General features: G+C 29.7%; 2 protein-coding genes and 1 long non-coding RNA gene across 3 annotated transcripts; all 3 read left to right on the plus strand.

Moving 5' to 3' along the window:
• Window positions 1-828: 828 nt before the first annotated feature.
• Window positions 829-3,382, plus strand: LOC123920245 (pectinesterase 2-like). Its single transcript, XM_045972462.1, has 2 exons — window positions 829-1,813; window positions 2,455-3,382. The coding sequence occupies exons 1-2, from the start codon at window positions 955-957 to the stop codon at window positions 3,141-3,143; spliced, it is 1,548 nt and encodes a 515-aa protein (XP_045828418.1). The 5' UTR covers window positions 829-954; the 3' UTR covers window positions 3,144-3,382.
• Window positions 3,383-16,367: 12,985 nt separating this feature from the next.
• On the plus strand, window positions 16,368-20,447 carry LOC123920255 (pectinesterase 2). The gene is made up of 2 exons (XM_045972479.1): window positions 16,368-17,408; window positions 19,406-20,447. The coding sequence occupies exons 1-2, from the start codon at window positions 16,562-16,564 to the stop codon at window positions 20,086-20,088; spliced, it is 1,530 nt and encodes a 509-aa protein (XP_045828435.1). The 5' UTR covers window positions 16,368-16,561; the 3' UTR covers window positions 20,089-20,447.
• Window positions 20,448-23,430: 2,983 nt separating this feature from the next.
• On the plus strand, window positions 23,431-24,123 carry LOC123920256. The gene is made up of 2 exons (XR_006813587.1): window positions 23,431-23,732; window positions 23,885-24,123. It is a non-coding gene; the product is annotated as an uncharacterized LOC123920256 (long non-coding RNA).
• Window positions 24,124-27,046: the final 2,923 nt, after the last annotated feature.

Below are 27,046 nucleotides of genomic sequence, written 5' to 3' on the forward strand. Positions count from 1 at the left end.
CAAGAGCGTTAGGAAACCTTTGGGAAACTTATCCATTAATTGGCCAATTGATGAAGTTGAACCTATGTGCTTTATTCTTCTCGTTGACAACCAAATCCAATACAATTAGCTTAGAGCCACCAAAAGAGACATGTAAATGTAAAGTAACGCAGAATAGTTCAACGCGTTTCATTTGGCTGCTATAATATTATTGCTGCTACTACTTGTCACAAGTCAAATGGTAATATATAGAAGACATGCATGCATACAATCATTTTTTAACAATCATAATATTACTAACAACTTAGACGTTGATAGTTTTTTTTTTTTTAAGTAGCCTATCCACTAAAATTTCATCAAAATGTTACAATTAGTGTGTCTGAAATTCAAATCTTCACTTTTATATATTATTAATAGATATTTTTATCGACCAAGTTAAATTTATTGGAATACTTAAATACCAATAGTTAATAAAATTAAACTTAAAAAAAATAAATGAAGTGTCTAAAATTTAAATCTAAACTTTTACGTATATATAATATTTTTATCAATTGAGTTATACTTATTGGTTATTAGTACATTTGGATGATGTTATAGTTTTTTTTTTTTTCTGATCAAAGATTATGTTATAGTTAATAAAACAAAAAAAGCTAGTTTATACATATTTAATTAATTTATACTACTAGTACTAAAAGTTGATAAGTACGAAATATAAAAGCAAAAGTCAATAGAAAAATGTGAAAAACAGTTGAACAATCCTCCCGATGGCTACATTCTTATAATTCCAATAATACCCCTTCCTACCATTTTTTTCTCTCTATATAAAGCCATCAAATTAGGCCATGTAACACAAACCAATTCCATTTCAATAAATCAAAAACATTCTTCTTTCACTTTCAAATTATCCAAGATTGTTCAAATTAACAATTCGTACGTAAGTCCATAAATTAAACTCCTAAGTCCTAGTCATTAACCATGATAGCAATTCGTTTGCTTGCAACTCTTTTGGTTCCATTTCTTCTTGCATCATTAGTTTCTTCTTATTCCATGAATGAAGTTAAACTTTGGTGTAACAAAACCCCTAACCCTCAACCATGTGAGTATTTCTTGAACAATAACCCTACTTACAAACACAAACTCATAAAACAAAAAGTTGATTTCTTTACACTTTCATTACAACTTGCTCAACAAAGAGCACTCATAGGCCATGGAAAAATTCTTTCATTAGGTTCAAAATGTAATAACCCACGTGAAAAATCTGCATGGGCTGATTGTGTTGAGCTATATGAACAAACCATCCTTAAACTCAACAAAACCCTAGACACTAAAACAAAGTTTTCTCAAGTTGATGCTCAAACATGGCTAAGCACTGCTCTCACAAACCTTGAAACATGTAAAAGTGGATTCTATGAACTTGGTGTTCAAGATTACATTCTTCCTCTCATGTCCAATAATGTTACTAAGTTATTAAGTAACACTTTGGCTATTAACAAAGTTCAATATCAAGAACCAAGTTACAAAAATGGTTTTCCAACATGGGTTAAGCCAGGTGATAGAAAACTATTGCAAACAAGTTCTTCATCTTCTCGACCTAATGTAGTAGTTGCGAAAGATGGGTCGGGAAAGTACACAACGGTTAGTGCAGCTGTGAATGCGGCACCAAAGAATAACAAAGGAAGGTATGTTATACATGTGAAGGCTGGTGTTTACAATGAACAAGTTGAGATCAAGGCAAAAAATATTATGTTGGTCGGAGATGGTATCGGAAAGACTATAATCACCGGTAGTAAAAGTGTTGGTGGAGGAACCACGACATTCCGTTCTGCCACAGTTGGTAAGTAATCACTACTAGAATTATTGATAAAAATTTGACATAAAATATAAATGTGTCTGTGTGTCTTTCTTGCTTTTGTGGTCGATCCTTTCTTCTTTTCATGAGAAGTCGGATCTTCTCGTGGATAAAGTGATAGGTGTTCTTATGTTTTTGCTAGTATAGTTTTGGTGAAATCTTTTTGTTTTTTTGCCTTTGCCTTTTGTTTTGGTGGTGGGTTTGTGGTTATATGTACTATCGGTAGTATTGAGATTGTATGTAGTCAGAAAATAGTGACTGCAGTGCTGTCGGCTATATACGGACTGTGAGATCAAGATTAGACCATCTAAATTTAAAGTCTGAATGTTATATTATATATCATTAAAATTTGACCTTAAAATCTAGATTGTTCCGATCTTAATCGGATGATCCAGATATACTGACTGAGTGCAGTGTAACTGCGCTGAATCCAAATCCTTACCGATACCTCATTGTATTTTGAACTATCTCTTGTCTTTTTCTGTATATATAATATCATATTTGCCATTCTAAAAAATTAAAATTATGAATGAAATATAAGTTATTTTCCTCTTAATATATAACTTTAAGATTAAGAGAATACATTCAATGATTAGAAAACTAACTATTCTTATATATTCATGCAGCCGCTGTTGGAGATGGATTTATTGCTCAAGATATCACATTTAGGAACACCGCCGGTGCAAATAACCATCAAGCAGTAGCCTTACGTTCTGGATCAGACTTATCTGTATTTTATAGATGTAGTTTTGAAGGTTATCAAGACACACTATACGTTCATTCAGATAGACAATTCTACAAAGAATGTAACATTTATGGTACAGTTGATTTCATATTTGGTAATGCTGCAGCAGTGTTTCAAAATTGTAACATATTTGCAAGAAACCCTCCAAACAAAGTTAACACAATCACTGCACAAGGTAGAACAGATCCTAACCAAAACACTGGCATTTCTATTCATAATTCTAGGGTTACAGCCGCTTCGGATTTGAAACGTGTTCAAAATTCTGTTAAAACTTATCTTGGAAGACCATGGAAACAATATTCAAGGACAGTTTTTATGAAGACTTCTCTTGATAGTTTGATTCATCCTACAGGTTGGTTAGAATGGAGTGGTAATTTTGCATTAAGTACTTTATATTATGGAGAGTATATGAACACTGGTCTTGGTTCTTCGACAAGAAATCGGGTTAAATGGCAAGGTTATCATGTGATAACGAGTGCTTCTGAGGCATCGAAATTCACTGTTTCAAGTTTGATTGCGGGAAACTCATGGTTGCCCGCAACTAAAGTTCCTTTTACATCTACTCTTTGATTGAGTAGAAACACTTTACTCTCATTTGTTGATTGTTTGATTTGTTTAAATATTTATTTTATATTTTTATAATTTGTCTTTTTTTAATTTTTTTTTGAAATTATTCATTTGTTCTTGGATTGTATAATAAAAATCATACACATATTTTGTAATAGTAAATGCAAAAGCCTGACCCAAAAAAGAAAGGCATGCAAAGTAAATTTGTTGTTTATGATCTTATTTGTTAGTTATTAATATTATTTGTTGTTTATGATCTTATTTATTTTATAGTTAGTGTTGTTTCTCAAATTTATCACGAATTTAGTGATCTCAATTTAGCTATTTGAGTCGTTCCTTGGGTTGGGGGTGGGGCGTTGCATATATTTTGTTTTATTTAGTGTCATTCAATATATTTTACCTTTTCTTGATAAAAAAAAAATATTTTACCTTTTCAAAAAGTATATATTTTGGGGAAAGAAAATATAGGTAGAATCACAGGGTTTATTAGAAAAACAGAGAGTGTAAATAGTGAGTTTGATTCGGTTCCTTTTTTGTTTGAAAGCTTCTCTTTCCGGTTCGACGTTTCTTTTCTCTCCCAAAACATGCAGAAAATTTTGCTTTCTATTTCCCAAAAAAAAAAAAAATTAGTGTAAATTTTACACTAAAAAAACTTCGATTTATATTTATAGAAATTTTCTGCGTGTTTTGGAGGTACAAAAGAAACGTGGGATGAGAAGAGAAACTTTCTCTTTGTTTTTTTTTAACTTTTTTTTTTTGGTTCAAAGATTTTTACCTTTTCTATTTCATAATAAGGGGTTCGTTAATAAAAATATTTTGTGTCAAATAAATTACTCTTATTTTTTAAATAATAGTAGTTATTTTATTCATTACTGTATTTAGGTAATTTAGTAAAATTATTTGATGGCAAATAATATACCAAAAATGTATTTGTCCTCCACTGAACAAAAATATGGTAATTTTGGATCAATTAGTTCTTCATCCTTTATTCAATTAAACTCTAAAAAGAAATTTATTTATAATTGACCACCTTACAACAAATTAGTGTAACACAACTAATTTTGTTTTTTCGTAAAAAAAAAAAAAAAAAACTAATATCGTTTTTCATATATTATTTAAGTTTCATGACTCACAAAATTGATCAAATACTCATTTTGTAAATACCATAAAATATATTTGATTAATTGTATTTGTCCTAATGATTGGAATAAATTTTAGGTTTTTTTAATATATTTTGGCGTTTAGCCACGGTTATATTTTAAACCAAGCAATCCATCTCAGCCAGTAAAGCCTGCTGAATCCATTTCATGGCTGTGTTAGGTGATAAATCAAGGTAAATTGTTTTAATCTTCCTTTTTATTTTGTTTATATTTTTTATGGGTCTCGCAGCCTTGTGCAGTACCATCAATATATAGCTTCAAAAGACAAAACAATAGTTACTTTAGTCTTTTTTGTGGATCATTTATATAAATCTCTTGGATTTTCTTGTGATATAATCCCTCTATCCCAAAATATAAGCAAAAATTGATCAACAAAAGTGAATGTATTTGATCCAAATCTTTAACTAAATACATTAATTAAGTTTTTTTGACGCATTTTTCCTTATATTTTGAGACGGATGAGGGAGTATACCAATAATAAAGACTATTATTGTACTCTAACAAAATAGTGAAGAAATAAAACAACTTTTTCTATATATATATATATATATATATATATATATATATATATATATATATATATATATATATATATATATATATATATATTAAAATTTTGCCACGGTTATATAGTGACAAAGTTTCATTCAAGATTAGCCAAGGCTTAAACCATAGCCAAATGTGTATTTTGAAAAACCCCACAATAATATTAGCCACAGTTAAACCGTGGCTAATGGAGAAATAATTGTGGCCAAAAAAAATGTTACCACGTTTTAAATAGTTGTGACAAAAGGCTAATATAACCGTGTGGCTAAATTTAGCAACGTCAGGATAAACCACCGTCACGTGGCAAAAACTATTGACCGTGACTAAAGGGCGAACTTTTTGCAGGAGATAATTTGAGCACAAATGAATGTAGAGTCATGTTAATTTTTGTACCAAGTGTGTTTCAATAATAACTCTTAATTTTTATACAAGGTATGAGTATAACCATTTAGAATATCTTTTATATTATTCGGATACTTATTAAGCATACTAAAAATAAAAATTAATGATAGAAAATTAATTTTTTACATTTTTAAGATTTTAATATGCACAAAATTCAAGATAAAGTTTTCCTATTAATATGTTCAACATTTTCCATTTTTTTTAATAATACTCCCTCCGACCCAAATTATAAGGGGAAAAAACTCAATTTCTTTGTCCCAAATTATAAGAGAAAAAAAACCCAAAATTTCGCTTTTTCAAGAATTATTTCTACTTATTATCGTAAAATTAAATGTAAATTGCATTTAATTTTCTCTCTTCACTATTATCAATAAGCAATAATTAATAAAAATTATATGTACATCTTCTATGAAACTTATTTTTTTAAAAAAAAAAATACAAAAACTCATACTGCAAATTATTGTATTTTAATTTTTTTTAATAAGTGCGATTTTTATTTTTTCCCATATAATTTTGGACGGATGAGTATTACTTATAAAAATTGTTACAACTAGAAGCAACAAAGAAAGTTACTTGTGGACAGAATATTAAACATGTATCTTTATTATTGAACACAAAACCGCACACAGAGAATGGTCGCAGTCTTATAGTTAAGGCATAACTTGTCATCTAAAATTCAATTTTTTTGAAAATTAAGTACATCTATCTAAATCATGGTTACTTTTATTCTTAAAATTCTGGAATCCAGAAGTTTATTGAAATCGAAATGCCAACTAAAATTGATTAGTCTATCGTGGTTCTACCGTTCACTAAAAAGGTCTTTAGCACTAGTCGTAGGTTCTTGTTTGATTTTCAAAACATTGTGGTCCATGGTCTACGATGATTCTATATAAAAAAGAAATTGACATGTATCCAACGTGACAAAAAATTTGTCGTAATGTTTTTGATCTGATCAAAGGTCTCTTCTTCGAGCTATATAACACATTTTTTTCTAATGAAAATAAGCATTAGCAATAATATGTATCTTAGAGGGTATATAGCCACTTTTTATTTATAATTTGTTAAAACGGTATATTCTAGCAAAATTTTATAGGAGTTGTAAATTTACTATTTTAGAAAGAATATTTTAGCATCATGCATCTCAAGATATAATTGTTGGAATATGCAGTTGAGTTGTTGGAGTTTGTTTGAAGTCCCACATTGCTTAGGTTCTCGAGATGTGAAGTGTATAAATATGTGAGAGCAACCTCACCCTTTGAGCTAGCTTTTGGGGATGAGATCCAAACATATTTAACGATAATAACTACATTTTTAAAAATACTAAATATCCTCTACTTGTAATTGTGGAGATTAATCCATCTAAGAGGTTGATATCTCTCGATAAATGTTTTTTCATACATACGGCCGAGGATCGAATGCAAGACCAAATAATTAAATGGCTCAAATATCAGACTACTTTTTATATGAGTACTGCTATATATCGCGAGAGTTTTATCTCGCGATACTCACAAAAGTATAAATATGTAATATGTGCATAAACAATCAAGAATCCAACACTTGTTAGTCTATACCTAGCTAGTACCTTAGCTAGTCATACCTACTAGCTATACAATTTGTCACTAAATGTTTTTGCTTCATATAAGGCCGAAAATGAGTCGAGTTGAGTCAAAATCGAATCAGCTTGACTCATCTGGTTAAGAATTGGTTCCACTTAAAATTTGGCTTGAGTTCAATATGAAACCATTTTGTTATTAACGGTTTCTAAAAATTAAGTAAAGATTAAACTTGAAAGGTAATCGTTTTGTTTTATTACATTACATATACTACAATGCAAAGAGAAAATTAGGTTTTATTAAGATGTTATTAACGGTTACAAATAATTATTGCATAATTAAGATGTTATTAAGGGTCTGTTTGGTAAAATGAAGTTAGCTAATAGCTGAAAAGCTAACCGATTGAAATTAAAGTATTTGGTAAAATTAATTTTTAAAGTCGTTGATAAATATAAAATGACACAAAAGAACATGCATGTTTTGTGGGTAATTTTTCTCTTTAGCAGATAATTTTTTATATTATAAAAAATAATAAAATTAAATTAATGATTAAAAATGAAAAAAAACAACTATAAAAAGCTATAAGCCAAAACATATACCGTATATTGTTATGTATCATCTCAATTAGTATTATAAACCAAAACGTATACGGTTTTATATATGTTTTAATACTTTTTTTACACAAAATGTTATAATACCTTTTATATGTTTTGAAAAACATACATAATTAAATAGAGTTAAAATACGGTTGTCGTATTTTTTTTCTAAAGAAAATTGTTCATACAATATAGCTCTACTTAAAAATAAAATATGACTCGTACACTAGTAAAAAAAAATTTAATGGCAAATAGTGTAAACTAGTAACTATTTGTCGGCTTTTATTTTTGGTTCTGATGTTTCATATTGTTTTTAATGGCAAATAGTGTAAACTAGTATAACGACAGATTAACAATCCAATGTTCTAAATTATTATGTACGCAATGTAACGTAATAATTTTGTATTATGTTCCTATGGTTAATTAATGTAGGAGGATTTCTTCTGTATATTATTATTTTAGTTAGATTTAGTTTTATTATATTTTATGTAGATTTCTTATTTTTATATTTCACCTAGATTAGTTATTTTTATATTTTAGGAAGATTTGTAATTTTTATTTAGCTAGGTTTGTTGTTTCTATTTTTACAATCTTTTAGGAGATTTGTTAATTTTATTTTTCACTCCTATTTAAACTAAATTATTGTAGCCTTAAAGGCAACCTTTTGATTTAATAAAATTACAGAGATTTTTCTCAAATTTGGTGGATTCCAAATTACTCCTTCTGGTGGATTCCGGAAGTCTAGTGGATTCTAGATTAGTTACTCTTTCTGGTGGATTCCAGAAATCTGATGGATTCCAGAGCTTTTATCTAATAGGATTAGCGCTTGCTTTTCCTTCACGCTTCCGTACTGCGTCATTAAGAAACACACAAACAAACAAAATAAGAAACATTATTTGGGCGGTAGTTTATCATTTGCTCACTCACAGGTCTCTAAGTCGTTTGTGTTGGATTACGAAGAAGTAGTTAGGGGATCATCTACATTGAATTTAAGAATAATTTTACAAGTAAGTTGGACACCACACATTAATCCAACAATGAGGGACTTATAAAGTATTCAACCTCCACTTCTCTAAGCAATGAGGGACTTAACTCACCTCACATTTGCCACAACAATCTCCCCTCAAGTGTGAGTCATCCAATTCATTATGCTCCCCTTCAAACGAAAACTTTCTTCATTCATATACTTGCACCGCCGTTGTCCTTGCTCAATGGGATTCGCTGCATGACCACCTTTGTCAGGAAGACTTTCGATACAAGGAGTCGTTCAAACCTTTCGTCGAACCATCAGCTCTGATACCACTGTTGGGTCACGAGGGGGAAGCCGAAGGTTCATCCACATTGGACATCACATATTTACCCTAATCTTAAGGTGTTAGGTTTATGGGTCATCTCACTTAAAAAGTGTTCAACCTCCACTTATCTAAGTAATGTGAGACTTAACTCACCTCACACAAGTTATATATGGTGTAGGTATTTATAGCTGTGTTCCAATATAATATTTCTCTAAGAAAAATTGTCAGTTTTTATAGGGTTAAATATGTCTTTGGTCCCTATAAATATCTCAAGTTTCGGTTTTAGTCACTATAAAATTTTTCAGCAACTTTGGGTCCCTAGAGTATTCCCTGTCATGATTTTTAATCCCTACTTTTCGGTCAACTTGTGCATATCATTGGAAATTTTAATATTTTTTTCTGCGATCATATTTAGTATATAATAGAAAACTCTCTTACAAAAGTTTAATTTTTTAAAAAAAGAGATGAATTAAATATGAATTATTTAGTTTTTTGCACATAAAAATTCATAAATAATTCATCTTAAGTTAAAAAATTCTAAATTTTTATCGGAGATGTTCTTATAATATTATAAACATGAAAGAAAAAATCATTAAAAATTGTGAAAACACACAAAAGTCTGATTAAAAGTAGGGATCAAAAGTTGTGATAAAAAATATTTGATGATAAAAAATTGCTAATTTTTTTTATAAAGATTAAAAACAAAATTCGAGATATTTATAGAAAAAATTATTTAACCCGCTTTTATATTTGGTTCTAATGTTTCATACTCCTTATACGTACTACATGTAAAGATACGTTAAAAATATGTGGCTTCTTGCTCATGAGAACCGAAAGAATTGCACCCAATGTAACGAGACCGATGACCTACCAATCGAATGTGCAAACTTGTTATGTACGCAATGTAATGTAACGTAATAATTTTCCATCACGTTCTTATTGTTAAGTCGTTAAGAAACAAACAAACAAGATAAGAAACATTATTTCGTTATGCATGTTCAATTTATAGGTAGGACGGTTAAATTTTACTCCTCTAATCATTTTTTTTTTATCATAACTTTAATTTTCTATCATAACTTTTTTTTTTATGGCCTAATCATAACTTATTTGATTTTTTATTGACGAATGGTCTAATCATAACTTATTTGATTTACTATTCAATATTCTCTCGTCCTTAACTTTAATTTTTTTTTATCAAAGAAGAATCAAAGCATTTCATTTATTTATTACTGGCCAGACAAACATGTTTCGCGCCTGTCTATATCTAACTTATGTCCAATGACAAGCCTTATGTTATATGGTAGGGTTGTTAATAAAAGTTTTTTGCTGCTGAAACAAAAAAATGTGTCTTATGTTATGGTGAGTTTGTTAATAAAAATTTTTACTGCTAAAAATAAAAAATGTGTCTTATGTTATGATGAGTTTGTTAATAAAAGATTTTTATTGCTACTAAAAAAAAATTAAGGGTATTATTAGTATTATGAAAAGTCAACACCAAAACTCATGTATCCTCTTTATATATATAGTATAGATATAAAAGAGCTACTCAAGATAAAGAGCTAATATAAGTTGGAATTTCATACAAAATACGAGAACTAAGCAACTACGTACATTTGTTTTTCTTTTAATAAAATCAACATTAGAATTTTCAAAACAACCAAAAAGATAATATTTAAAATCAAACAAATACACCTATAGTTTAAGAGAGTATTTGACTTTGCATACCTTATTATACCAATCTCAATCTTACCTTATATCTGCTTCGAATCCCCTAAAATTTTTAATTTGCACCAAGTTTAAGATAAATATCATGTTAACTAGTACTTCTGGGGCACTAGTTTATAAAACAAAAAGAAATTTTTGTATTGAAAAATATAACTTTTCACACTTTAAAAAAGTTGACTACAAAAGTTTCAAGGTGCACTTTTCAAGAACCTTGTGGCCTGGTCCCGTCCGCTAGAGGGTACTGTTTAATGGGAGTCTGTTGGGCTCTTCTCAATCTGCAGAATTTGGTGGGTTTATATCCACAATAGTGATGGAACTTTCCTTGACGGATTTTATGGTTTTGCGACGCGAACTAGTATTTTGTATGTTGAGATCATGGCTATGTTACATGGTTTAGAATTATGTTGGGAGAAGGGGTTTCGGCATGTCGATCTTGCTTCTTCGACTTCTTACAAACTGTTACTCTTGTCAAGGATGGTGTTTCGCCTTAACATAAGTTTGCAAATGAAATTACTAGCATTTGACAGCTTTTGGGTAGAGGAAAGAGTTGTTACTGTTGACCACACGCTCTGAGAGGGTAACGCGTGCTCTATATTATTTTGGCCAAGAAGGGAGTTAACTCTATCTTCACTTTTGTGAAGCTCGAAACCCCTCCTACTCAGTTGTCTAACCTCCTTCTTGCTGATGTTCGGAGAGTTAATTATCAATTAGTTTTTTGTTTTATTTTTGTTTTCGTTAGCTTTTCTCCCTTGTACCAAAAAATATACTTAACTTTCTTAACTAGTATCATAGATATACTATTTTGCATTTTTCTTAAAATAAATATGCAAATATAGCCCGATCAAATCAAGGTAAAAATCTCATTCAAAATAAACGGAAACTCCACTACATATTAACATCAAAATGTTTTTTTTTTTTTGACAATATTAACATCAAAACTAAAAACTACATATTGTTATTTCTATACAGCGGACATTAGCATAATATATCTTATATGCATTCTTTTTTTCTTTTTTTTTTATAGTCAAAAGATGAATTATATGGAGTAACAATTCGATGAAACCACGAAACGAAAATAATTTGATCCACTAAGGCAGAGACATTAGCAATAATTCCTCTAAATAACATGGTGTTCTTTCAAACACGCCATAAATTCCATGTGGTAGCTAACCAAATCTTATATGCATTCTTAATTAGCAAAACTAGCCAGTATACTTGTGAAAACATAAAACAAAATTATTAAATTAGCATAATTAATACTTAAGGGTGGATTCTAAGGTGAGGGCTCAATTAAGTCCCTCACCGGTGAACCATTTATTTTAGCCATTAGATTAAATAAGTGTGCATGATATCATTAATTCTTATCACACTAGATTTTCTCTTTAAATTTACCTTCTTTCTCTCTCCCATAACATCTCACCCTTTCTCTGCCAACACAAAATTATCACGTTGTCTCAGCCTTGACTCCATTTGTTCCACCACCACATACACATATGTACATATAAGTTTACACCAAAAGCCCCAAAAGTTCCTGCCAAATCGTTTTCAAATTTGAGTGACCCCTTTCATCTTATGATCCCAATTGAAACATGTATGATTAGTTTATCAGAAAAACCCATAAATTAAAAAAAAGACACACATGGTTCTTCATTGCTTTCTCAATTCCTCTCATGTAATTTGTCATCAAAAACATTTGAATAACAGAAAATTAAAGTTTCTCAAAATATGTTGGTATGGGTACAATTAACATTTTTGAAGATAAAATTCAGTATCTTTTGTTATGGGTATAATAATTTTTTCTGATGATTTCTAAAAGTCAATTTCGGTATCTAAGACAATACAGTAATTTAAAGGAAAGAAGAATAATTTTTTTGTGATTTGGGAGAAGATAGTGATTTGGGGCTTACGGCGGTGGTGGGTTGGGAGTGAGAGGAAGAGAGATGAAACTTGAAAGAGTGAAGAATCTAGTGCAGTAGTGATTAATGATATCATGCACACTTATTTAATCCAATGGTCAAAGTGAGTGGTTCACGGGTGAGGGACTTAGTTGAACCCTCACCATATAAAATAGAATTTAAAGTGTAATATTATAGTGCTAAAATATTATTACAACCCTAATTTATTTGTTTGTACTCTAGGATTTGATGGCAGATTGAGGGGAAGGAATCATCTCCAACGTGATTTTTACGGGAGGGATTAATTTGGAGATATTAACATATCATCCTTTTTTTTTATAATATGGTCATGTTTGCTACAAAAATAAATTTGTGGTTGGGATTTAACTGCACCCAATTTACAATGGAGTGGATCCTCTCCCGGGATCGAGTCTCAAACATGATCCATCTCCAATAAAAAAAACTATATTTACAAGTTACAATATGTGATTGGTCCAAATTAGTTGATCTATGATAATCATCATGGTTAATGATTGTATTTTCATCTTCATAAAAATTAAAATCAGTATCAATTAATTTCTGTATTCCAGTAACAATAATTCTCAGAAAAAATGTGCATTTATATCAGTTATTTACTTTAAAATTATAATAATGAACATCTCTATTTTTTTTAAAATATTTTATCTTGGAAAATAGCATCATTGCACGACGTAAATTCACGAAAGGATTTGTACAAAATACTTATAAGTTATAGTACTTATACATAAAATTCATTAGTGTTAGTGTTATTAGAGTTGTTTAACAATACACGAAAGGGTTATATCAATTATCAACTACCGAAAAAGACTTTAAAGAAGATGCAAAGGATTTAAAGTCTCTATGTGCACTGTATTTTTTCAGCAAATCTGAAAATATGTGATGTGTGACTCAACAAGTGCTAGCAAGAGAAATACAAAATGGAAACGAGGTAGGTACAACTGAAACTAATGTGTCACTTTCTCTAATTCATACTATTTTTCTTATCAATAATAAAGTAAAAGTTACTTGTCAATTGTCAATATTTATCATATGGTTAAGGAAATAATTGAAAGTAAAGATAAAAAATAATTGAATGATTCTTTAGAGATTTTTTAATGAAAGATTAATAATGGTTGAAAAAGAATCTACTTGGAAAATAATGCATGTTAAAATTATGTTTTATTAACAAGGTTAGAAAAATATAGATACCTAGGCTACTTGAACACAAAAAAAATATAGATGCCATAAATAAGTCTAGCTCAACTACAAAAAATTGGTAAAATTGTTAGGTCGGACGTTATGGTCGAGTTCGAATCCCGACTCCCTCACTTATGTGTGTGAGTTTACGACGACTCTTCTATTTTGTCTATATACCAAAAAAAATATCTGATTTTGAGATTTTGGTGGTCCAGTGCAACCTTTTAATATGATTAGGACTTAATTAATAAGTAATATATAAAATTTGAATTCTTAAAATGTAAAAATAATTTACTTGAATGTGATACTTTTTATTACGTTAAGAAATAATCTAATAAACGTTTAAGACTTTATACAAAAGACATTGAATTTTTATTTAATATCCAAATGATCATACTCTTCCTGAAAAAAATGTTATGAAGATACTTAGCTAGAAGATTACCCTAGATCTAAGTCTTACTCTCAGAAGAGGGGATTATACAAGTAAAAAGATGTGTGTCTATTCCCCGGCTCCCTTCCTCCTTTTTATAGGCTTATTGGCACTGGCTATAGCAAAGAAAGCTCGGGAGTGGGGAGTGGCTGGCGACCTTCGAGATAAGCGGCGGAGTGGGTATCATGTGGCCCTAATATCGGGAGAAGGCTTTACCTCCCAATACTGAGTCTTGCCGTCCCTTGAGGATTCTCAGGGTCCGTGCATTTCATCTCCGAGTAGGGCTCCAAAACTTTGTGGGCCTCCTAATTTTTTGGACTGGCACAACCCATTGGGCGGTGCAAAATTTTCCCGGTATACATACAAAATAATTTCTACGAGTATTTTTAGATGCACAGTTACTGCTTCTTCAAAAAAAAATGCAAAGTTATTGATAATTAGGTCTACATGATTCAACTTTTATTGTGACATCACAATCTCAAGTAATTTTTTAATATTTTAAATTTTGAAAAACTTTTTTCTGTAAATTCACGTAGTTAATAGAATAAAAAAAAAATCGACTTAATGGACATCTAATATTATTTTGTTTATTTTAGATCCCAATTTTAGACTTGTTTTGTTAGGCTCTAAGTAGTCTATCACCATTTTCATCCCGCCTCAGACAAGGCTTGACCATAAATTAAGATTTTATTTGTGTTCTATTAATATTTTTATTTTTTTTTTGAAAACTTGGTATTCGGCCTTAAGACCGACTAATCTAAAGAGACCAATCTTACCGTTCACTTGTGGGGGTCCCATTTAAAGCCAGAGTTTTTTTACTCTGTATGGACTTAGCCCACCGAAAATTGACACCCGGGAGAATCGAACCTCAGACCTTGAGAGGAGCATACTCTAAGGACCCAAACCAATACCACTAGACCAACCTCAAGTGGGTTTTCTATTAATATTTTTTCAATTAAAAGTTAATCAAAATTTATGGATCTTAATAACATATCAAATAATTTTAATTTTTTTAAAAAAAATTATAAATAATCTATATGATATAAACTTTCAATTCAACAATAAATTTTATAAAATTCGTATTAATTATAATCTTATTCATAATTTGTATATCATTCACAACTTAAACCACTACTATTTCATGTTAAACATGACCTTACTTTATTAAGGTATGCAACATGCTGAAAGGGGATAAGCATAAGGCTACAAACAGGCCAATTGTCGTTGACAAAACTACAATAATAAAAAGAGTTTGTCTCCAATTATTAAAGATTATTATAGTCACAATATTTAAAAACAATTGCAAAGTTTAATTTTTCATCTTGTAATACCAATATTCCGAGCTATAAACAAGGGTCATTAAGCCAACCCGCGGGTAACACACAATCTAATCTCATATTATTCATGTTTGACCATATTATATAGGCGTGCTATGACATAACTTTTAATTAATCTTATAGCTAAAAATTCAAATTTTTTTAGGTTATTAAATACTACCTCCGTCCTTAATTATAAGATCTTGTTTGACCACTGCACGTATGCGCATAATTTTGATCACTAATATTTTTAATTGTCTATTAAAAAAAATTTAAAAAAATTAATATTTTGAAAATACACATCAAAACAAATTGAACAAGATCTTATATGCTAATATTTACATTTACATATTATTAAAAAAATACGGACAAAACAAGGTAAATGAATAGTACATTTTTATCAAACAGAGTCTTATAATTAGGAACAGATGTAATATTTAAATGGATGTATGAAGGTTCAAACTTTAATCTTGCATATTAATTAAATGTAATGTCTCTATCCACTGAATTATTTTATTAGGGTTTTTATAGAACATATATATTCGACAGTTTACCACACATAAAATTCAATATTCTTTCTTTTAAAAAAATAAATTCCAATATTCTTTTATTAGAAAAAATAACCAATATTCCGTCTACATTGTTCTTGTCTATTCTGAATAATCTTATTGGTCATGCTTTAGTTTCTACAAGCTGGGAGCATCTACATGCTAGGATGGGAGCAGGACATGTAGTTATAGTGTAAGTGATTTTCATAGGAGTTATATTCTATTTCGATTTTACTATGGGATCAATATGGTCACCATAAGAATAATAATATAATATTATATCGCGTTTTCATCATTGGATGATTATTTTCTTAACTTTGTATGATTATTATCGTTATTAGGCCTAGTCAGCATTTTGGTATAAGGTCAAATAAGACAAACATTATCCTTTAACAATGTATTTTTCCAATATTTCTAAAATATATATTGCTACCTACTTAAATAATATGAATTAAAATTATCTATAAAAAATAATATTATGAATTAAAATTTTCAAAAGTAGTTGCTCCTACATAATTCAATCAACAGACGTGCATGGAAAATTAAAGCAAATCCATAAGCTAATTTGAAAAGTAAGACATGGTGAGCATTTCCCATAGAATTTACATGTCAACAACCACAAATTTTCTTCTATATAAAGGCACCAATATCGAGGACATAAATCTCACTCATAATCAAACCAAAACCTCAAAAACCCTTCTCTAAGTGTCTCATCACACCATACCCTAAAATTATTTTCCATGGCTTCATTTCCTTTGGTAACAACTCTTTTAATATTTCCCTTTCTTTTCTCCACTATTGTATATGGTTACTCATTAAGTTCCATAAAATCATGGTGTAGCCAAACCCCTTATCCCCAACCATGTGAGTATTATTTAACCCACAATAATTTCAACCAAACCATAAAAAATAAATCCGATTTTTACAAAGTTTCACTTCAACTTGCGATACAAAGAGCACAAAAAGGCAAAGAAAACACGGACTCAGTAGGCTCAAAGTGCCGAAATGCACAAGAAAAAGCCGCATGGTCCGATTGTTGTGAGCTCTATGATTTCACAATTCAAAAGCTAACTCAAACAGTCGACCCAAAGTGCAAAGATACCGATTCTCAAACTTGGCTTAGTACCGCTCTCACAAACCTTGAAACATGCAAAAATGGGTTTTATGACCTTGGTGTCACAAACTATGTCTTACCTTTATTGTCCAATAATGTAACAAAGTTGTTAAGTAACACCTTGTCACTCAAAAAGGTTCCTTACAAACAACCAAGTTACAAAGGTGGATTTCCAACATGGGTTAAACCCGGTGATAGAAAGCTTCTTCAAACATCTTCCGCGGCTTCTAAAGCTAATGTCGTGGTTGCTAAAGATGGTTCTGGCAAGTACACAACTGTGAAGGCCGCGACCGATGCTGCACCAAGTGGTAGCGGAAGGTATGTGATATATGTGAAGGCTGGTGTGTACAATGAACAAGTTGAGATCAAAGCAAAGAATGTCATGTTGGTGGGAGATGGTATTGGCAAGACCATAATCACCGGTAGCAAAAGCGTCGGAGGTGGCACCACTACCTTCCGTTCAGCAACCGTTGGTAAGCAATTATAGTAACAATTTATTTTAGCAGGCATACTATTATTTTGTTGAAAAAGTTTTTTCTTGACAAAAGAATTAACAAATTAAACATAACTAATCTAATTTAAATATTTAACGTACAGTCTCTCCAACCAAACTTCTACTATTATATTGAACCTAATGATTGATAATTTATATCCGTTTCAATCATTAGATCAATACAATTGTAGATGCTTGGTCAAAGAAGGTGCAAAAGGATTTAAAGCGAATTTCAACGTTAATATATGAGTATATGAATATAGGTTAATTATTGGTTAACTATACACCCATGGCACATAAATTAATAATCTATCGCTAGTCTACATAGACAATCAATATCATATTATTTTACTTTATTAATACAAATATTATACATTTTTCTAACTAATAATTAATTCATTAATCAGTCACTTACCTTTATTGAATATTCTCGTGCTTTTCTTGCTTAGGAAGTTAGTAAGAATAATTCATAGCAATAAAAGAAAGTATACACTATATGTTTTAAAAAAATTATACTATTTATTTCCAAATTGGGTTAATATTTTTCATCACAAATTTGTCGGTGATTATGATTTATGACTAACCTGTGTAAAAAAAAAAAAGATTTATGAATAACCTTTAAGTTATTATTACTTATATTTATTCCATTATATTTTGTTAGTTGTTACTATACTAGAATCTTAATAATTTAATTTGTTTTTGTAAAAAATTACAAGTAAAGAAAATAACCACTAGCTATCTAGATTGAAATGAGAAAGTTATATATAACTACGGTCCTTTGTGGCTGTTGTTCTAGTCGCATATCTATGTATGCAACTACAAGTAAACCAAAGGATATGAGTCAAAAAAAACCCAAAGCGAATAATAACTATTCAAAATGATATAGATGTCATTATGATTACTACAAATAACTTTATGTGTTGCATCAATTATAATGATATAGATGTCATTATAATTAATAAAAGCATGCATGTGCTTATGTAAGTTTCCATCATAAAAGCATGTGCTTATGTAAGTTGTTTCCATCAAAAATTAAAATCTCCTTTTTTTTTTCGGTACATAAAATTAAAATCTCTTTATGTGTTGCATTAATATTTGTATTACAATTAATAAATTTATTACTACGTATTCCATACACTACAATAATTAATTTGATACCACATAATTTTAACCCAACACCCCCTTTATTATGAGTTTTTGACATGATATTTTTATCCAAAAACTTTATGAATTGAATAATATCATAGGCAAAGACAAGGATCAAAATAAGATTTTTAGTAGTCAAAAGTATAGAAGACGTGCCATCTATAACATATAGACAGCCAAATTAAAGATTTCACTTCTAGAATCTAAGATTAATATTTGCTTTCACATGGACCACAATCTCACATGTATGTATAGTTTCCTATGTGGTAACACACTAACAATTTCTTAAATTAAATGATGTAGCTAAAAATTGTTTTCACAATTCCACGTCCAAAGTAGGACCCACTTTGAAGCTACTTTTTTATTTAAAGAAGATTACGAAATATGGGGGACTTTAGAAACCATTGATATCAAAGTACTAGTATTTAATCAGTTTGGTAATTAATTAGTACGTCATGCATTTGGATAGGAATCTATAATTAGTTAGAATGTCAACATAAGACAGAAACGAACTACGACATTTGTTATTTAATACCACTAAGTTGAAATTTGAAAAATGCGGACATAAATTGATAGTCAATAAAATTGTTCATTAATAATAATTTTAATAATGATAATAATAAATTTTCATTTCATTAGCTTGTACTCCACTCTATCCAAATTTAAGATTATTTTTATTTTTGGTTTCCAATTTTCATGGATATATAATTGATTTTTTTTTTCTTCTAATAATAGATATTATAGGGGTCTTGTCCCACTACTTTAATATTTATATTAACATCAGATATATATAATTTAATTTTTTTTAAATTCGATTTATATTTTTTGCAGCTGCCGTTGGTGATGGATTTATTGCTCAAGACATCACATTCAGAAACACAGCTGGAGCTGCAAATCACCAAGCTGTTGCATTCCGTTCTGGCTCAGATCTATCAGTTTTTTACAAATGTAGTTTCGAAGGTTATCAAGACACACTTTATGTTCATTCAGAGAGACAATTTTATAGAGAATGTAACATTTATGGCACGGTCGATTTCATCTTTGGTAACGCTGCTGTAGTGTTGCAAAGTTGCAACATTATTGCAAGAAACCCACCTCAAAAAACAATCACACTTACCGCTCAAGGACGAACTGATCCAAACCAAAACACCGGAATCATAATTCACAATTCTCAAGTCACAGCCGCATCGGATTTAAACCCTAGTTCCGTTAAATCATATCTCGGCCGACCTTGGCAAAAATATTCAAGAACCGTCTTCATGAAAACTTCAATTGGTGGTTTTATTAACCCTGCTGGTTGGTTACCATGGGATGGTAATTTTGCTTTGGATACTTTATATTATGCTGAATATGCTAATACTGGCTCAGGTGCTTCCACTTCAAATAGGGTTACATGGAAAGGTTACCATGTTCTTACTAGTGCATCTCAAGCTACACCATTCACCGTTGGAAATTTCATTGCTGGTAGTTCATGGTTACCTAACACGGGTGTACCTTTCACCGCCGGACTTTAAGTGTTTGTTTGGAATCATAATGAGTTTATCAAAATCGCAGTGACTCGCTGTAATTCGGTTAAACTCACTACTAATATCCATCCATCATTAAATTGTTCATAATTACCGTGTGATTAGTTCTCAATTAATCATTTAAATTTATGTTTCATTATTATTTGGTCCCTACAAATTAATGTGTGACTAATTAATGAATTGGCTGTTCTATTGTAATAATAAAAGAAAAATAATTTAGGACGGCCAATAAATTAATTGTATTGTTAGTTGTATTGCTTATTTTTCAACCAGAGTTGTATTGCTTATGAGTCTTTGTCTAATTATATTTGAGTAAAGAAATTAATAAAGATGAAAGTTTCATTGAATTTTTCTTGTCTTTTTCTATTTGTCTATGTCATGCAAAGTATAGTTGCATAATTATTTCTCCTTATAGAAATGCGTATTATTGAAATGCATAATTGTTAATTATAGTTATAATATTAGTTTTTGGTTTCATTTCTTTTTTGTTAGTCTTTTTTGTTTGTTTCATTAGTTATGGATATAATTTAATTTTGTGAAATTGGTTATATTTTCTCCATGATGATGTATGAGAATGGAATTTGGATCGTGTCACGGGTTTATTAGGAATTACAACTTGCGCTTAAGAAATTTGAAGTGAGACTTTGCATGTTTACAAAATAATTAAATACTACCATAGCTTGGCTAGTTCGTGGTAGTCCATGTATCAACATCATTGACTTAACAACAAGACAAAACGAACGTATCTCTCTAATCTCTATCTCTTCACATACACAATTAAATATGAGAAGAAAGCAAAAAGTTAAAGAGTGTCATAGAATATTATGGTTAAGGTTTTTAGAAGTTTCATAAAAACCATTATTTCTAATATAAAACTACTATTTGAGTAAAAAAAAAAACTACTATTTGTAACATTTGATATCATGCCGTTTAAATAAGTGGCACAGTTCATGCCAATCGATCAGGTAATTGAGGATGTCCAGGGCAATCCATGCCACTCGTTTGTTTTTTAAAATTAAAATTATATATTTACAAAAATAATGGGGTGATTCAGATTCCACTCTAGGGAGAAATGTACCGCAGAGAATCTGCTCTCGACTAATGCACATATATATGTGCGTCTACGTGTGTGCTATGTGGATTAGGGGCCGAATCAACTGATTATTTATTCAGCTCTTGTAACTAAATCTCACTAGTTTGGTATGATATTTTTGTGTGGTTAGGGAGTTGGTGTCTCCTTGTGATGTAATAAATGTTTTTGAGGCTTTCTTGGAAATGAGCATGGGTAGAAAAGATAGATTTTGATGGTTGTTAATTTGACAAACTATTGTGTACACTATCTGGAAATCTCAAAATGACGTCTTCTTTTTGAAATGGACCTTTTTCATCGAGCCTGGTCGATAGGGTGAAACTTTTAACTTAGAAATGATTTCTAGGTAAAAACTCTGGCTCCCCTCTTGTCACTTGTTCTGCCTATGGTTGATCTTGTCTCTTTCTTCATGAGAGATATTCTTCTTCTCGTGATGATAATTTTTAGGGGTTCTAATTTGTTGAATTTTTTCTTGTACTTTTATTTGTCTGTTTATTTTTTTGTCATACCTTAAAGATGGTTAAATTCTGGTGGAGTGCACTTCTGATACCTCTTTATTGTTCTGAACTTTCTCTTATATTTTTTCATTTGTTATATATATATATATATATATATATATATATATATATATATATATATCATTCATCTAAATAATTAATATAAGATATTAAAACTAATGCTCATAAAGATTCATTGGTAGAAGTCGTGTTTTACGAGATGAAAAGACTATTGTGGTTGTAGTTGAAGACAAAAAAAAAAAATTTAAATATTTGGTGATTAAATTTATTGTCTTGTTTGAAATTTTAATTTGGTTTCCAAGGTGTTGATGCTTTTGTGGTTTTTGTAACTTCTTTGAAATTCTTTAGTTAAGCACATTCTCTGCTTATAAACTTTTTTTTTTTACAAACTTATAAACTTTATTTTAATAGTATATTCGCAAACTTTTTTTAAAAAAATATACTCCATATATATTAAAACTCTCAAGAAAAAGAAAGGATAGATAAGGAGTATATAGTGAATAAGTGGGATGACCGGGGTTCAAATATCGAATAATGGAATGTTCTTACCAACTGAGCTAAGTTCACAAGACGTATTGAATTGTATTTTGGGTCATATGTTTTGATTAAGAGATCGAACTACAGGTAAATTTTGAATTTCGGAGTGTGTTCTCTTTTAAATTTTAGATTTAAATAATCTTAATCTTAATTTTTATGTTGATTTATAGTTTGTACAGAATTTAACATTGATTTTAATTGGCCTCATTGTTTGTTGATTGTTAGATTAACTCCCCAGATTAATGGATCGTTAAACTGAATATATAAGGAGTTATAAAAAAAAATTAAATAGCTTTTTTTTTACAGTAAAAAAAATTAAATAGCTAGTAAAATTATTTGTCCCTCTTATTTATTTTTAGCTAAATTTTATGCTCAGTTAGTATTTTTTTATAGGTGTCGGTGTCTTCTTTGATGGTTGGTTTTGCCTTAGCTTTTCTTTTAGGAGTCTTTTGCTTTTGCTCCCTTTGTAGAGTAGATGTCACTTTTTAGTAGGCATTTTTTCAAGTTAATTTATTTTAGGCTTAATTATTAAAATGGTCTCTTAAAGACATTTTTGATTTTAGATTGGTCTCTTAAAGAAAAAAAGGTCCCAATAGGTCCCTTAAAGAAAAAAAGGTCTGAATAGGTCCCTTAAAGACATCTCCGTTAATCAGTTTGATCCCTAAAAAGAGGTTTAAATAGGACCAAACTGATTAACGGAGATGTCTTTAAGGGACCTATTCGGACCGATTTTTCCTTAAGGGACCTATTCGGACCGATTTTTCCTTAAGGGACCTATTCAGACATTTTTTTCTTTAAGGGACCAATGTGAAACCAAAAATATCTTTAAGGGACCATTTTACTAATTAAGCCTTTATTTTATTTATATTTGATAGTTTTTGTACTTCTCACCAGCTTTCCTGTTGGAGAGTCAGTTTAAATAAAATTTAACTTATCGAAAAAAAATAGCAAGGAAACTTAAAATTATAAAATCAATGAATAAGTGAAAATGTTTTTTTTTTATTTACTAAAAGTGAAAATGTTTTTGTTATCATATAAAATTAACAAAATTTTTATCTCATAAAAGTTTGCTTATTTAACTATAAACACAAATTTGTATACAACGATGGATATACTCCAACCCAATTTCTTTTTTCCAGACCAAACGAAAAATGTTCTTGAAAGGCTAATTTGTCATAAGGGAAATGCTTGTTAGTGCGAAAATAACATCCCGAACATCTCCCGAATGTGTTGGCAGTGGCACCCCACTTGCATTATTTACTTTAAATTAATTAATTTCTCTTTAAAAAAATAATAAAAATCCAGTTCTCTCTTCTCTCTCATCCTTTCATCTCCAACCTAAACAACAACCTTCTTCTCTCTACAATTTGCTAAGGTTCTTCTCCCAAACTTCTTTCTCAACTTCTTTGTTGGTTCAACCCCTCTCTCTTCCATTTATTTTTCTCTCAAACTCATATACCTAAGTCTTTTTCTATTATCTTGCCAAGGTCTGTTTCACAATTTTACTCAATTGGATTTTTTTTTCTTATTTGAAAGCACCATATATTGTATGATGATGGTTGTTGGGAGATGAAATTCCAACATGGGTTTTCAAAAGTGAAGATTTTGATAACGATTTTAGTTCATCTCTGTATTTTAGGGTATCCGCGGAGATGATTGAGAAATTGGTTGCCATGGAAGAGATGATGGTGTTTTTTTTTTTTTTCTTTCTTTTAATTGGTTGCCATGAAAAATGATGGTGTGTTGTTGTTGATCATTCGTTCGGGAGTTAATTGGCAGTCCTCTTTTGATTTTTAATAAATATAGTAGCGTTTTTTTTTTGTTTTTTTTTTTTCACGAAATTCGGGACAAAAGTGTTCGGGAGATATAGCACTGCTCTTGTCATAAATGCCCACTGCTCAGTAGGGGTGCTCGTTGTTCGGTTTGGATCGGTTTTGAGGCAAAAATTCATCCGATCCAAAAATAAATTTATTTGCGGTTTGGTTCGGTTTTAGATGATAAACAAAAGAAATTCCGTCTGATCCGATCCAATTTTATGATCGATTTTTTAATATCTAAATTATAAATTGTAATTTTTTTATTAAATATTAATATTATAAAAAACACTATAAAATAATAGTTTGACTTTTTTGACAAAATAAATATTAAATTTGATGTAAGATATAACATATAATATATTAAAAATTAATATTTTGGAATGAAAATTGTCAATTATATTTGAAACATATCAAAAGATAAAAAATAAAATAAATTAAACTAAAAAATGGTATTAACAAGAAAAAAAAAGGGTAATGCAATATATATTCATACTAATAAATAGATAAATAAAATTAAAATATATGTATGCGGTTTAGTTCGATTTTGATCGGTTTTGAAAAATTAATCTGAAATCCGATCCAGCGATTTTCACAAAAGAAAATTCAAACACATTTAAAAATATTCGATTTTTTGCGGTTTTCGGTTTTTTTGGATCAATTTACAATTTTTATTTGGATTGGTTTGGATTTGAACACGCCTAATGCCCATAACTATATACCACTTTTTTTTTTGACTAAATAAAAGATATTCATTCATTCAAATTGATAAGAGTACATCGATGCAATACAAATCAAAATCGCTAAAAACAAAAAGGATGAATCTGCGAACAAACTCACAGCATCCGTGTTAATAGCATCAAACGGCATATTGCAAAAGCCTACATATTTGACTATATTGAAGTTTCCGGAACATTCATGTCGCCGGATCTGTAGCGTTGATGGTACAAAAGTCATTGATTGGATCTGCACTGGATCAACCTTAATCTTCAAACCTGAAACAAATGAACACCGCACAAAGACGGAACAACAATACTCCGCACTAAGACGGGAAAACAATACTCCGCACTAAGACGGGACAACAATACTGAAAATCAAAACAAAGGATAAAATCGCAAAGATGAAAACAAAACTATAAGACTTAAACTATGTGAAAATCACTTATTTGTATTAAAAAACAAGAAGAAAAAAATGTAAAGGGGTGATTTTAGGCCAAAAATTGACCTAAAACTACCCCTCTATGGGTGAGAGAAGAAGAAGAAAATCAAAAAGAGTTTTAGGACCGGCGGTGTTTCTTAACTATATACCACTTGTTTAAACGGCAAATTGTCATGGATCAACATTTTTAATAAATGGATTAATTTGTGGTTGGAAGTAATTTATAGGAACTTATGCATTATTATTTTGTAGGTGTGTTCGGTGGTGATTGTTCCGTCGGTTGTTAGAAATGAAGGGCTTCAAGTGGTAATAGAAAAATGGCTAAATGTATTCGAAGCTTTTTATGTTTCACGTTTCTAACTGTATATTATGTCATTTAAGTTTTTTTTAGCTATGTTGTTTAAATTTTTAATTTGTTGCGCGGCTGGTTAAAAAAAAAAATTCTCTAGTTAATCTCTTTCAATATATGTGTATTTTTTATCAAAATATCCACTATGGTGTAAGTCAACGTTAAAGATCACAGTCCAATAAGGTAACTGTAACGGTACAATAAGTTTTTGTAGCGGAAGATAACTAGAAGGGTAACAGTGAAACAAGTTAAAAACTTAAAGGACTTATTTGTTACCTAAAAATTTAAAGACCTAATTGTTACAAATGCGAAACATTATAGGACCTCTATATACATTTGGCCTAGAGAAATCTTTTTAAGAAGTTAGGATCCTCTCTATTTGCTTTCTGACTTTCTCCATTTTCTCTCTTCATTACTATATAGTTTTGAAGAATTTTATAATATATATTAAATAATTGAACCCACCAAATGTCACATCATTGTATTTATATTCTCAAAACTTTAATAATAGTAAAAATAGAAAAAGAAAAAAACGGAGAGGATCTTGATTTGTTTCTAAGGTGTGGTTTTTCCCCGAGTAAGTTTGAGTGGGGTGTTTGTAAAAAGAGGTGTGCGATAAATAATTAATATGTATTTTCTCCGGTTTCATATACACGTAGTAAAAATTAGTTTTTTAAATTTATTGAAAAAATAATGTAGCTAATCTGTACTAGATAAATAATTTTTTCAATGAATTTAAAAAGTTAATTTTTGTTTATATATGAGAACAAAGGAAGTATGTATCTTGTGAGTTACTTTACTTTCCTCGGTTTTATAATGGATAACACAATTTAACTATGTGCTCTATATATTCACATATATTGTTTCGAAACGCTCTCCATAAATATCTAAAATTTCATAGTTTTACACTTATTTGGATTCGAATTTAACCTCATAGTTTTACACTTATTCACATATATTAATGTTATTTTTAACCTTATTCAAAACGCTCTCCATAAATATCTAAAATTTCATAGTTTCCCTCTAATTTCATAGTTTTACTCCCTCTAATTATTTGTCCCTCTTATTGTTATTTTTAACCTTATTCGGATTCTAATACTTGAACAAGTATTTTTACACGTTCGAGTTGTAAAACTCAGTGAAGATTTTTAAAATAATTAGAGGGAGTACTTGAGACTTGGGGTGGCGAAAAGAAAAAGTCTAACATTTATTTAAACTTTAAATGGGTGTCATAAGTGGATCAACATTTTTAAAGAATGGGTTGAATCATAAAGTAAAATGTTACAACTTAGAGAATTTTTTTTATATAGTTAACTCTCTGCTTTGCAGGAAAAGGAAGATCTGTAATTTATTATTCAGCTATAAGATAAGTAAAACTAGACTAAAAATTATCTCTATAAAAAATCAAACTCGAGTTATTTTGAACGATTCATCTTAAAGAGTTTATTAACAACTTGAGTTTAATCTCTTAGTTAACTTG

The sequence above is a fragment of the Trifolium pratense genome, linkage group LG4 (genome assembly GCF_020283565.1).
Source record: "Trifolium pratense cultivar HEN17-A07 linkage group LG4, ARS_RC_1.1, whole genome shotgun sequence".
Taxonomy (NCBI): domain Eukaryota; kingdom Viridiplantae; phylum Streptophyta; class Magnoliopsida; order Fabales; family Fabaceae; genus Trifolium; species Trifolium pratense.

Bases quoted from the DNA above. Each gene is read 5' to 3' on its own strand.
- LOC123920245 (XM_045972462.1), top strand. From the start codon at position 955: ATGATAGCAATTCGTTTGCTTGCAACTCTTTTGGTTCCATTTCTTCTT. The intron at 1,814-2,454 runs GTAAGTAATCAC...ATATTCATGCAG, and splicing joins ATTCCGTTCTGCCACAGTTG to CCGCTGTTGGAGATGGATTT.
- LOC123920255 (XM_045972479.1), top strand. From the start codon at position 16,562: ATGGCTTCATTTCCTTTGGTAACAACTCTTTTAATATTTCCCTTTCTT. The intron at 17,409-19,405 runs GTAAGCAATTAT...TATTTTTTGCAG, and splicing joins CTTCCGTTCAGCAACCGTTG to CTGCCGTTGGTGATGGATTT.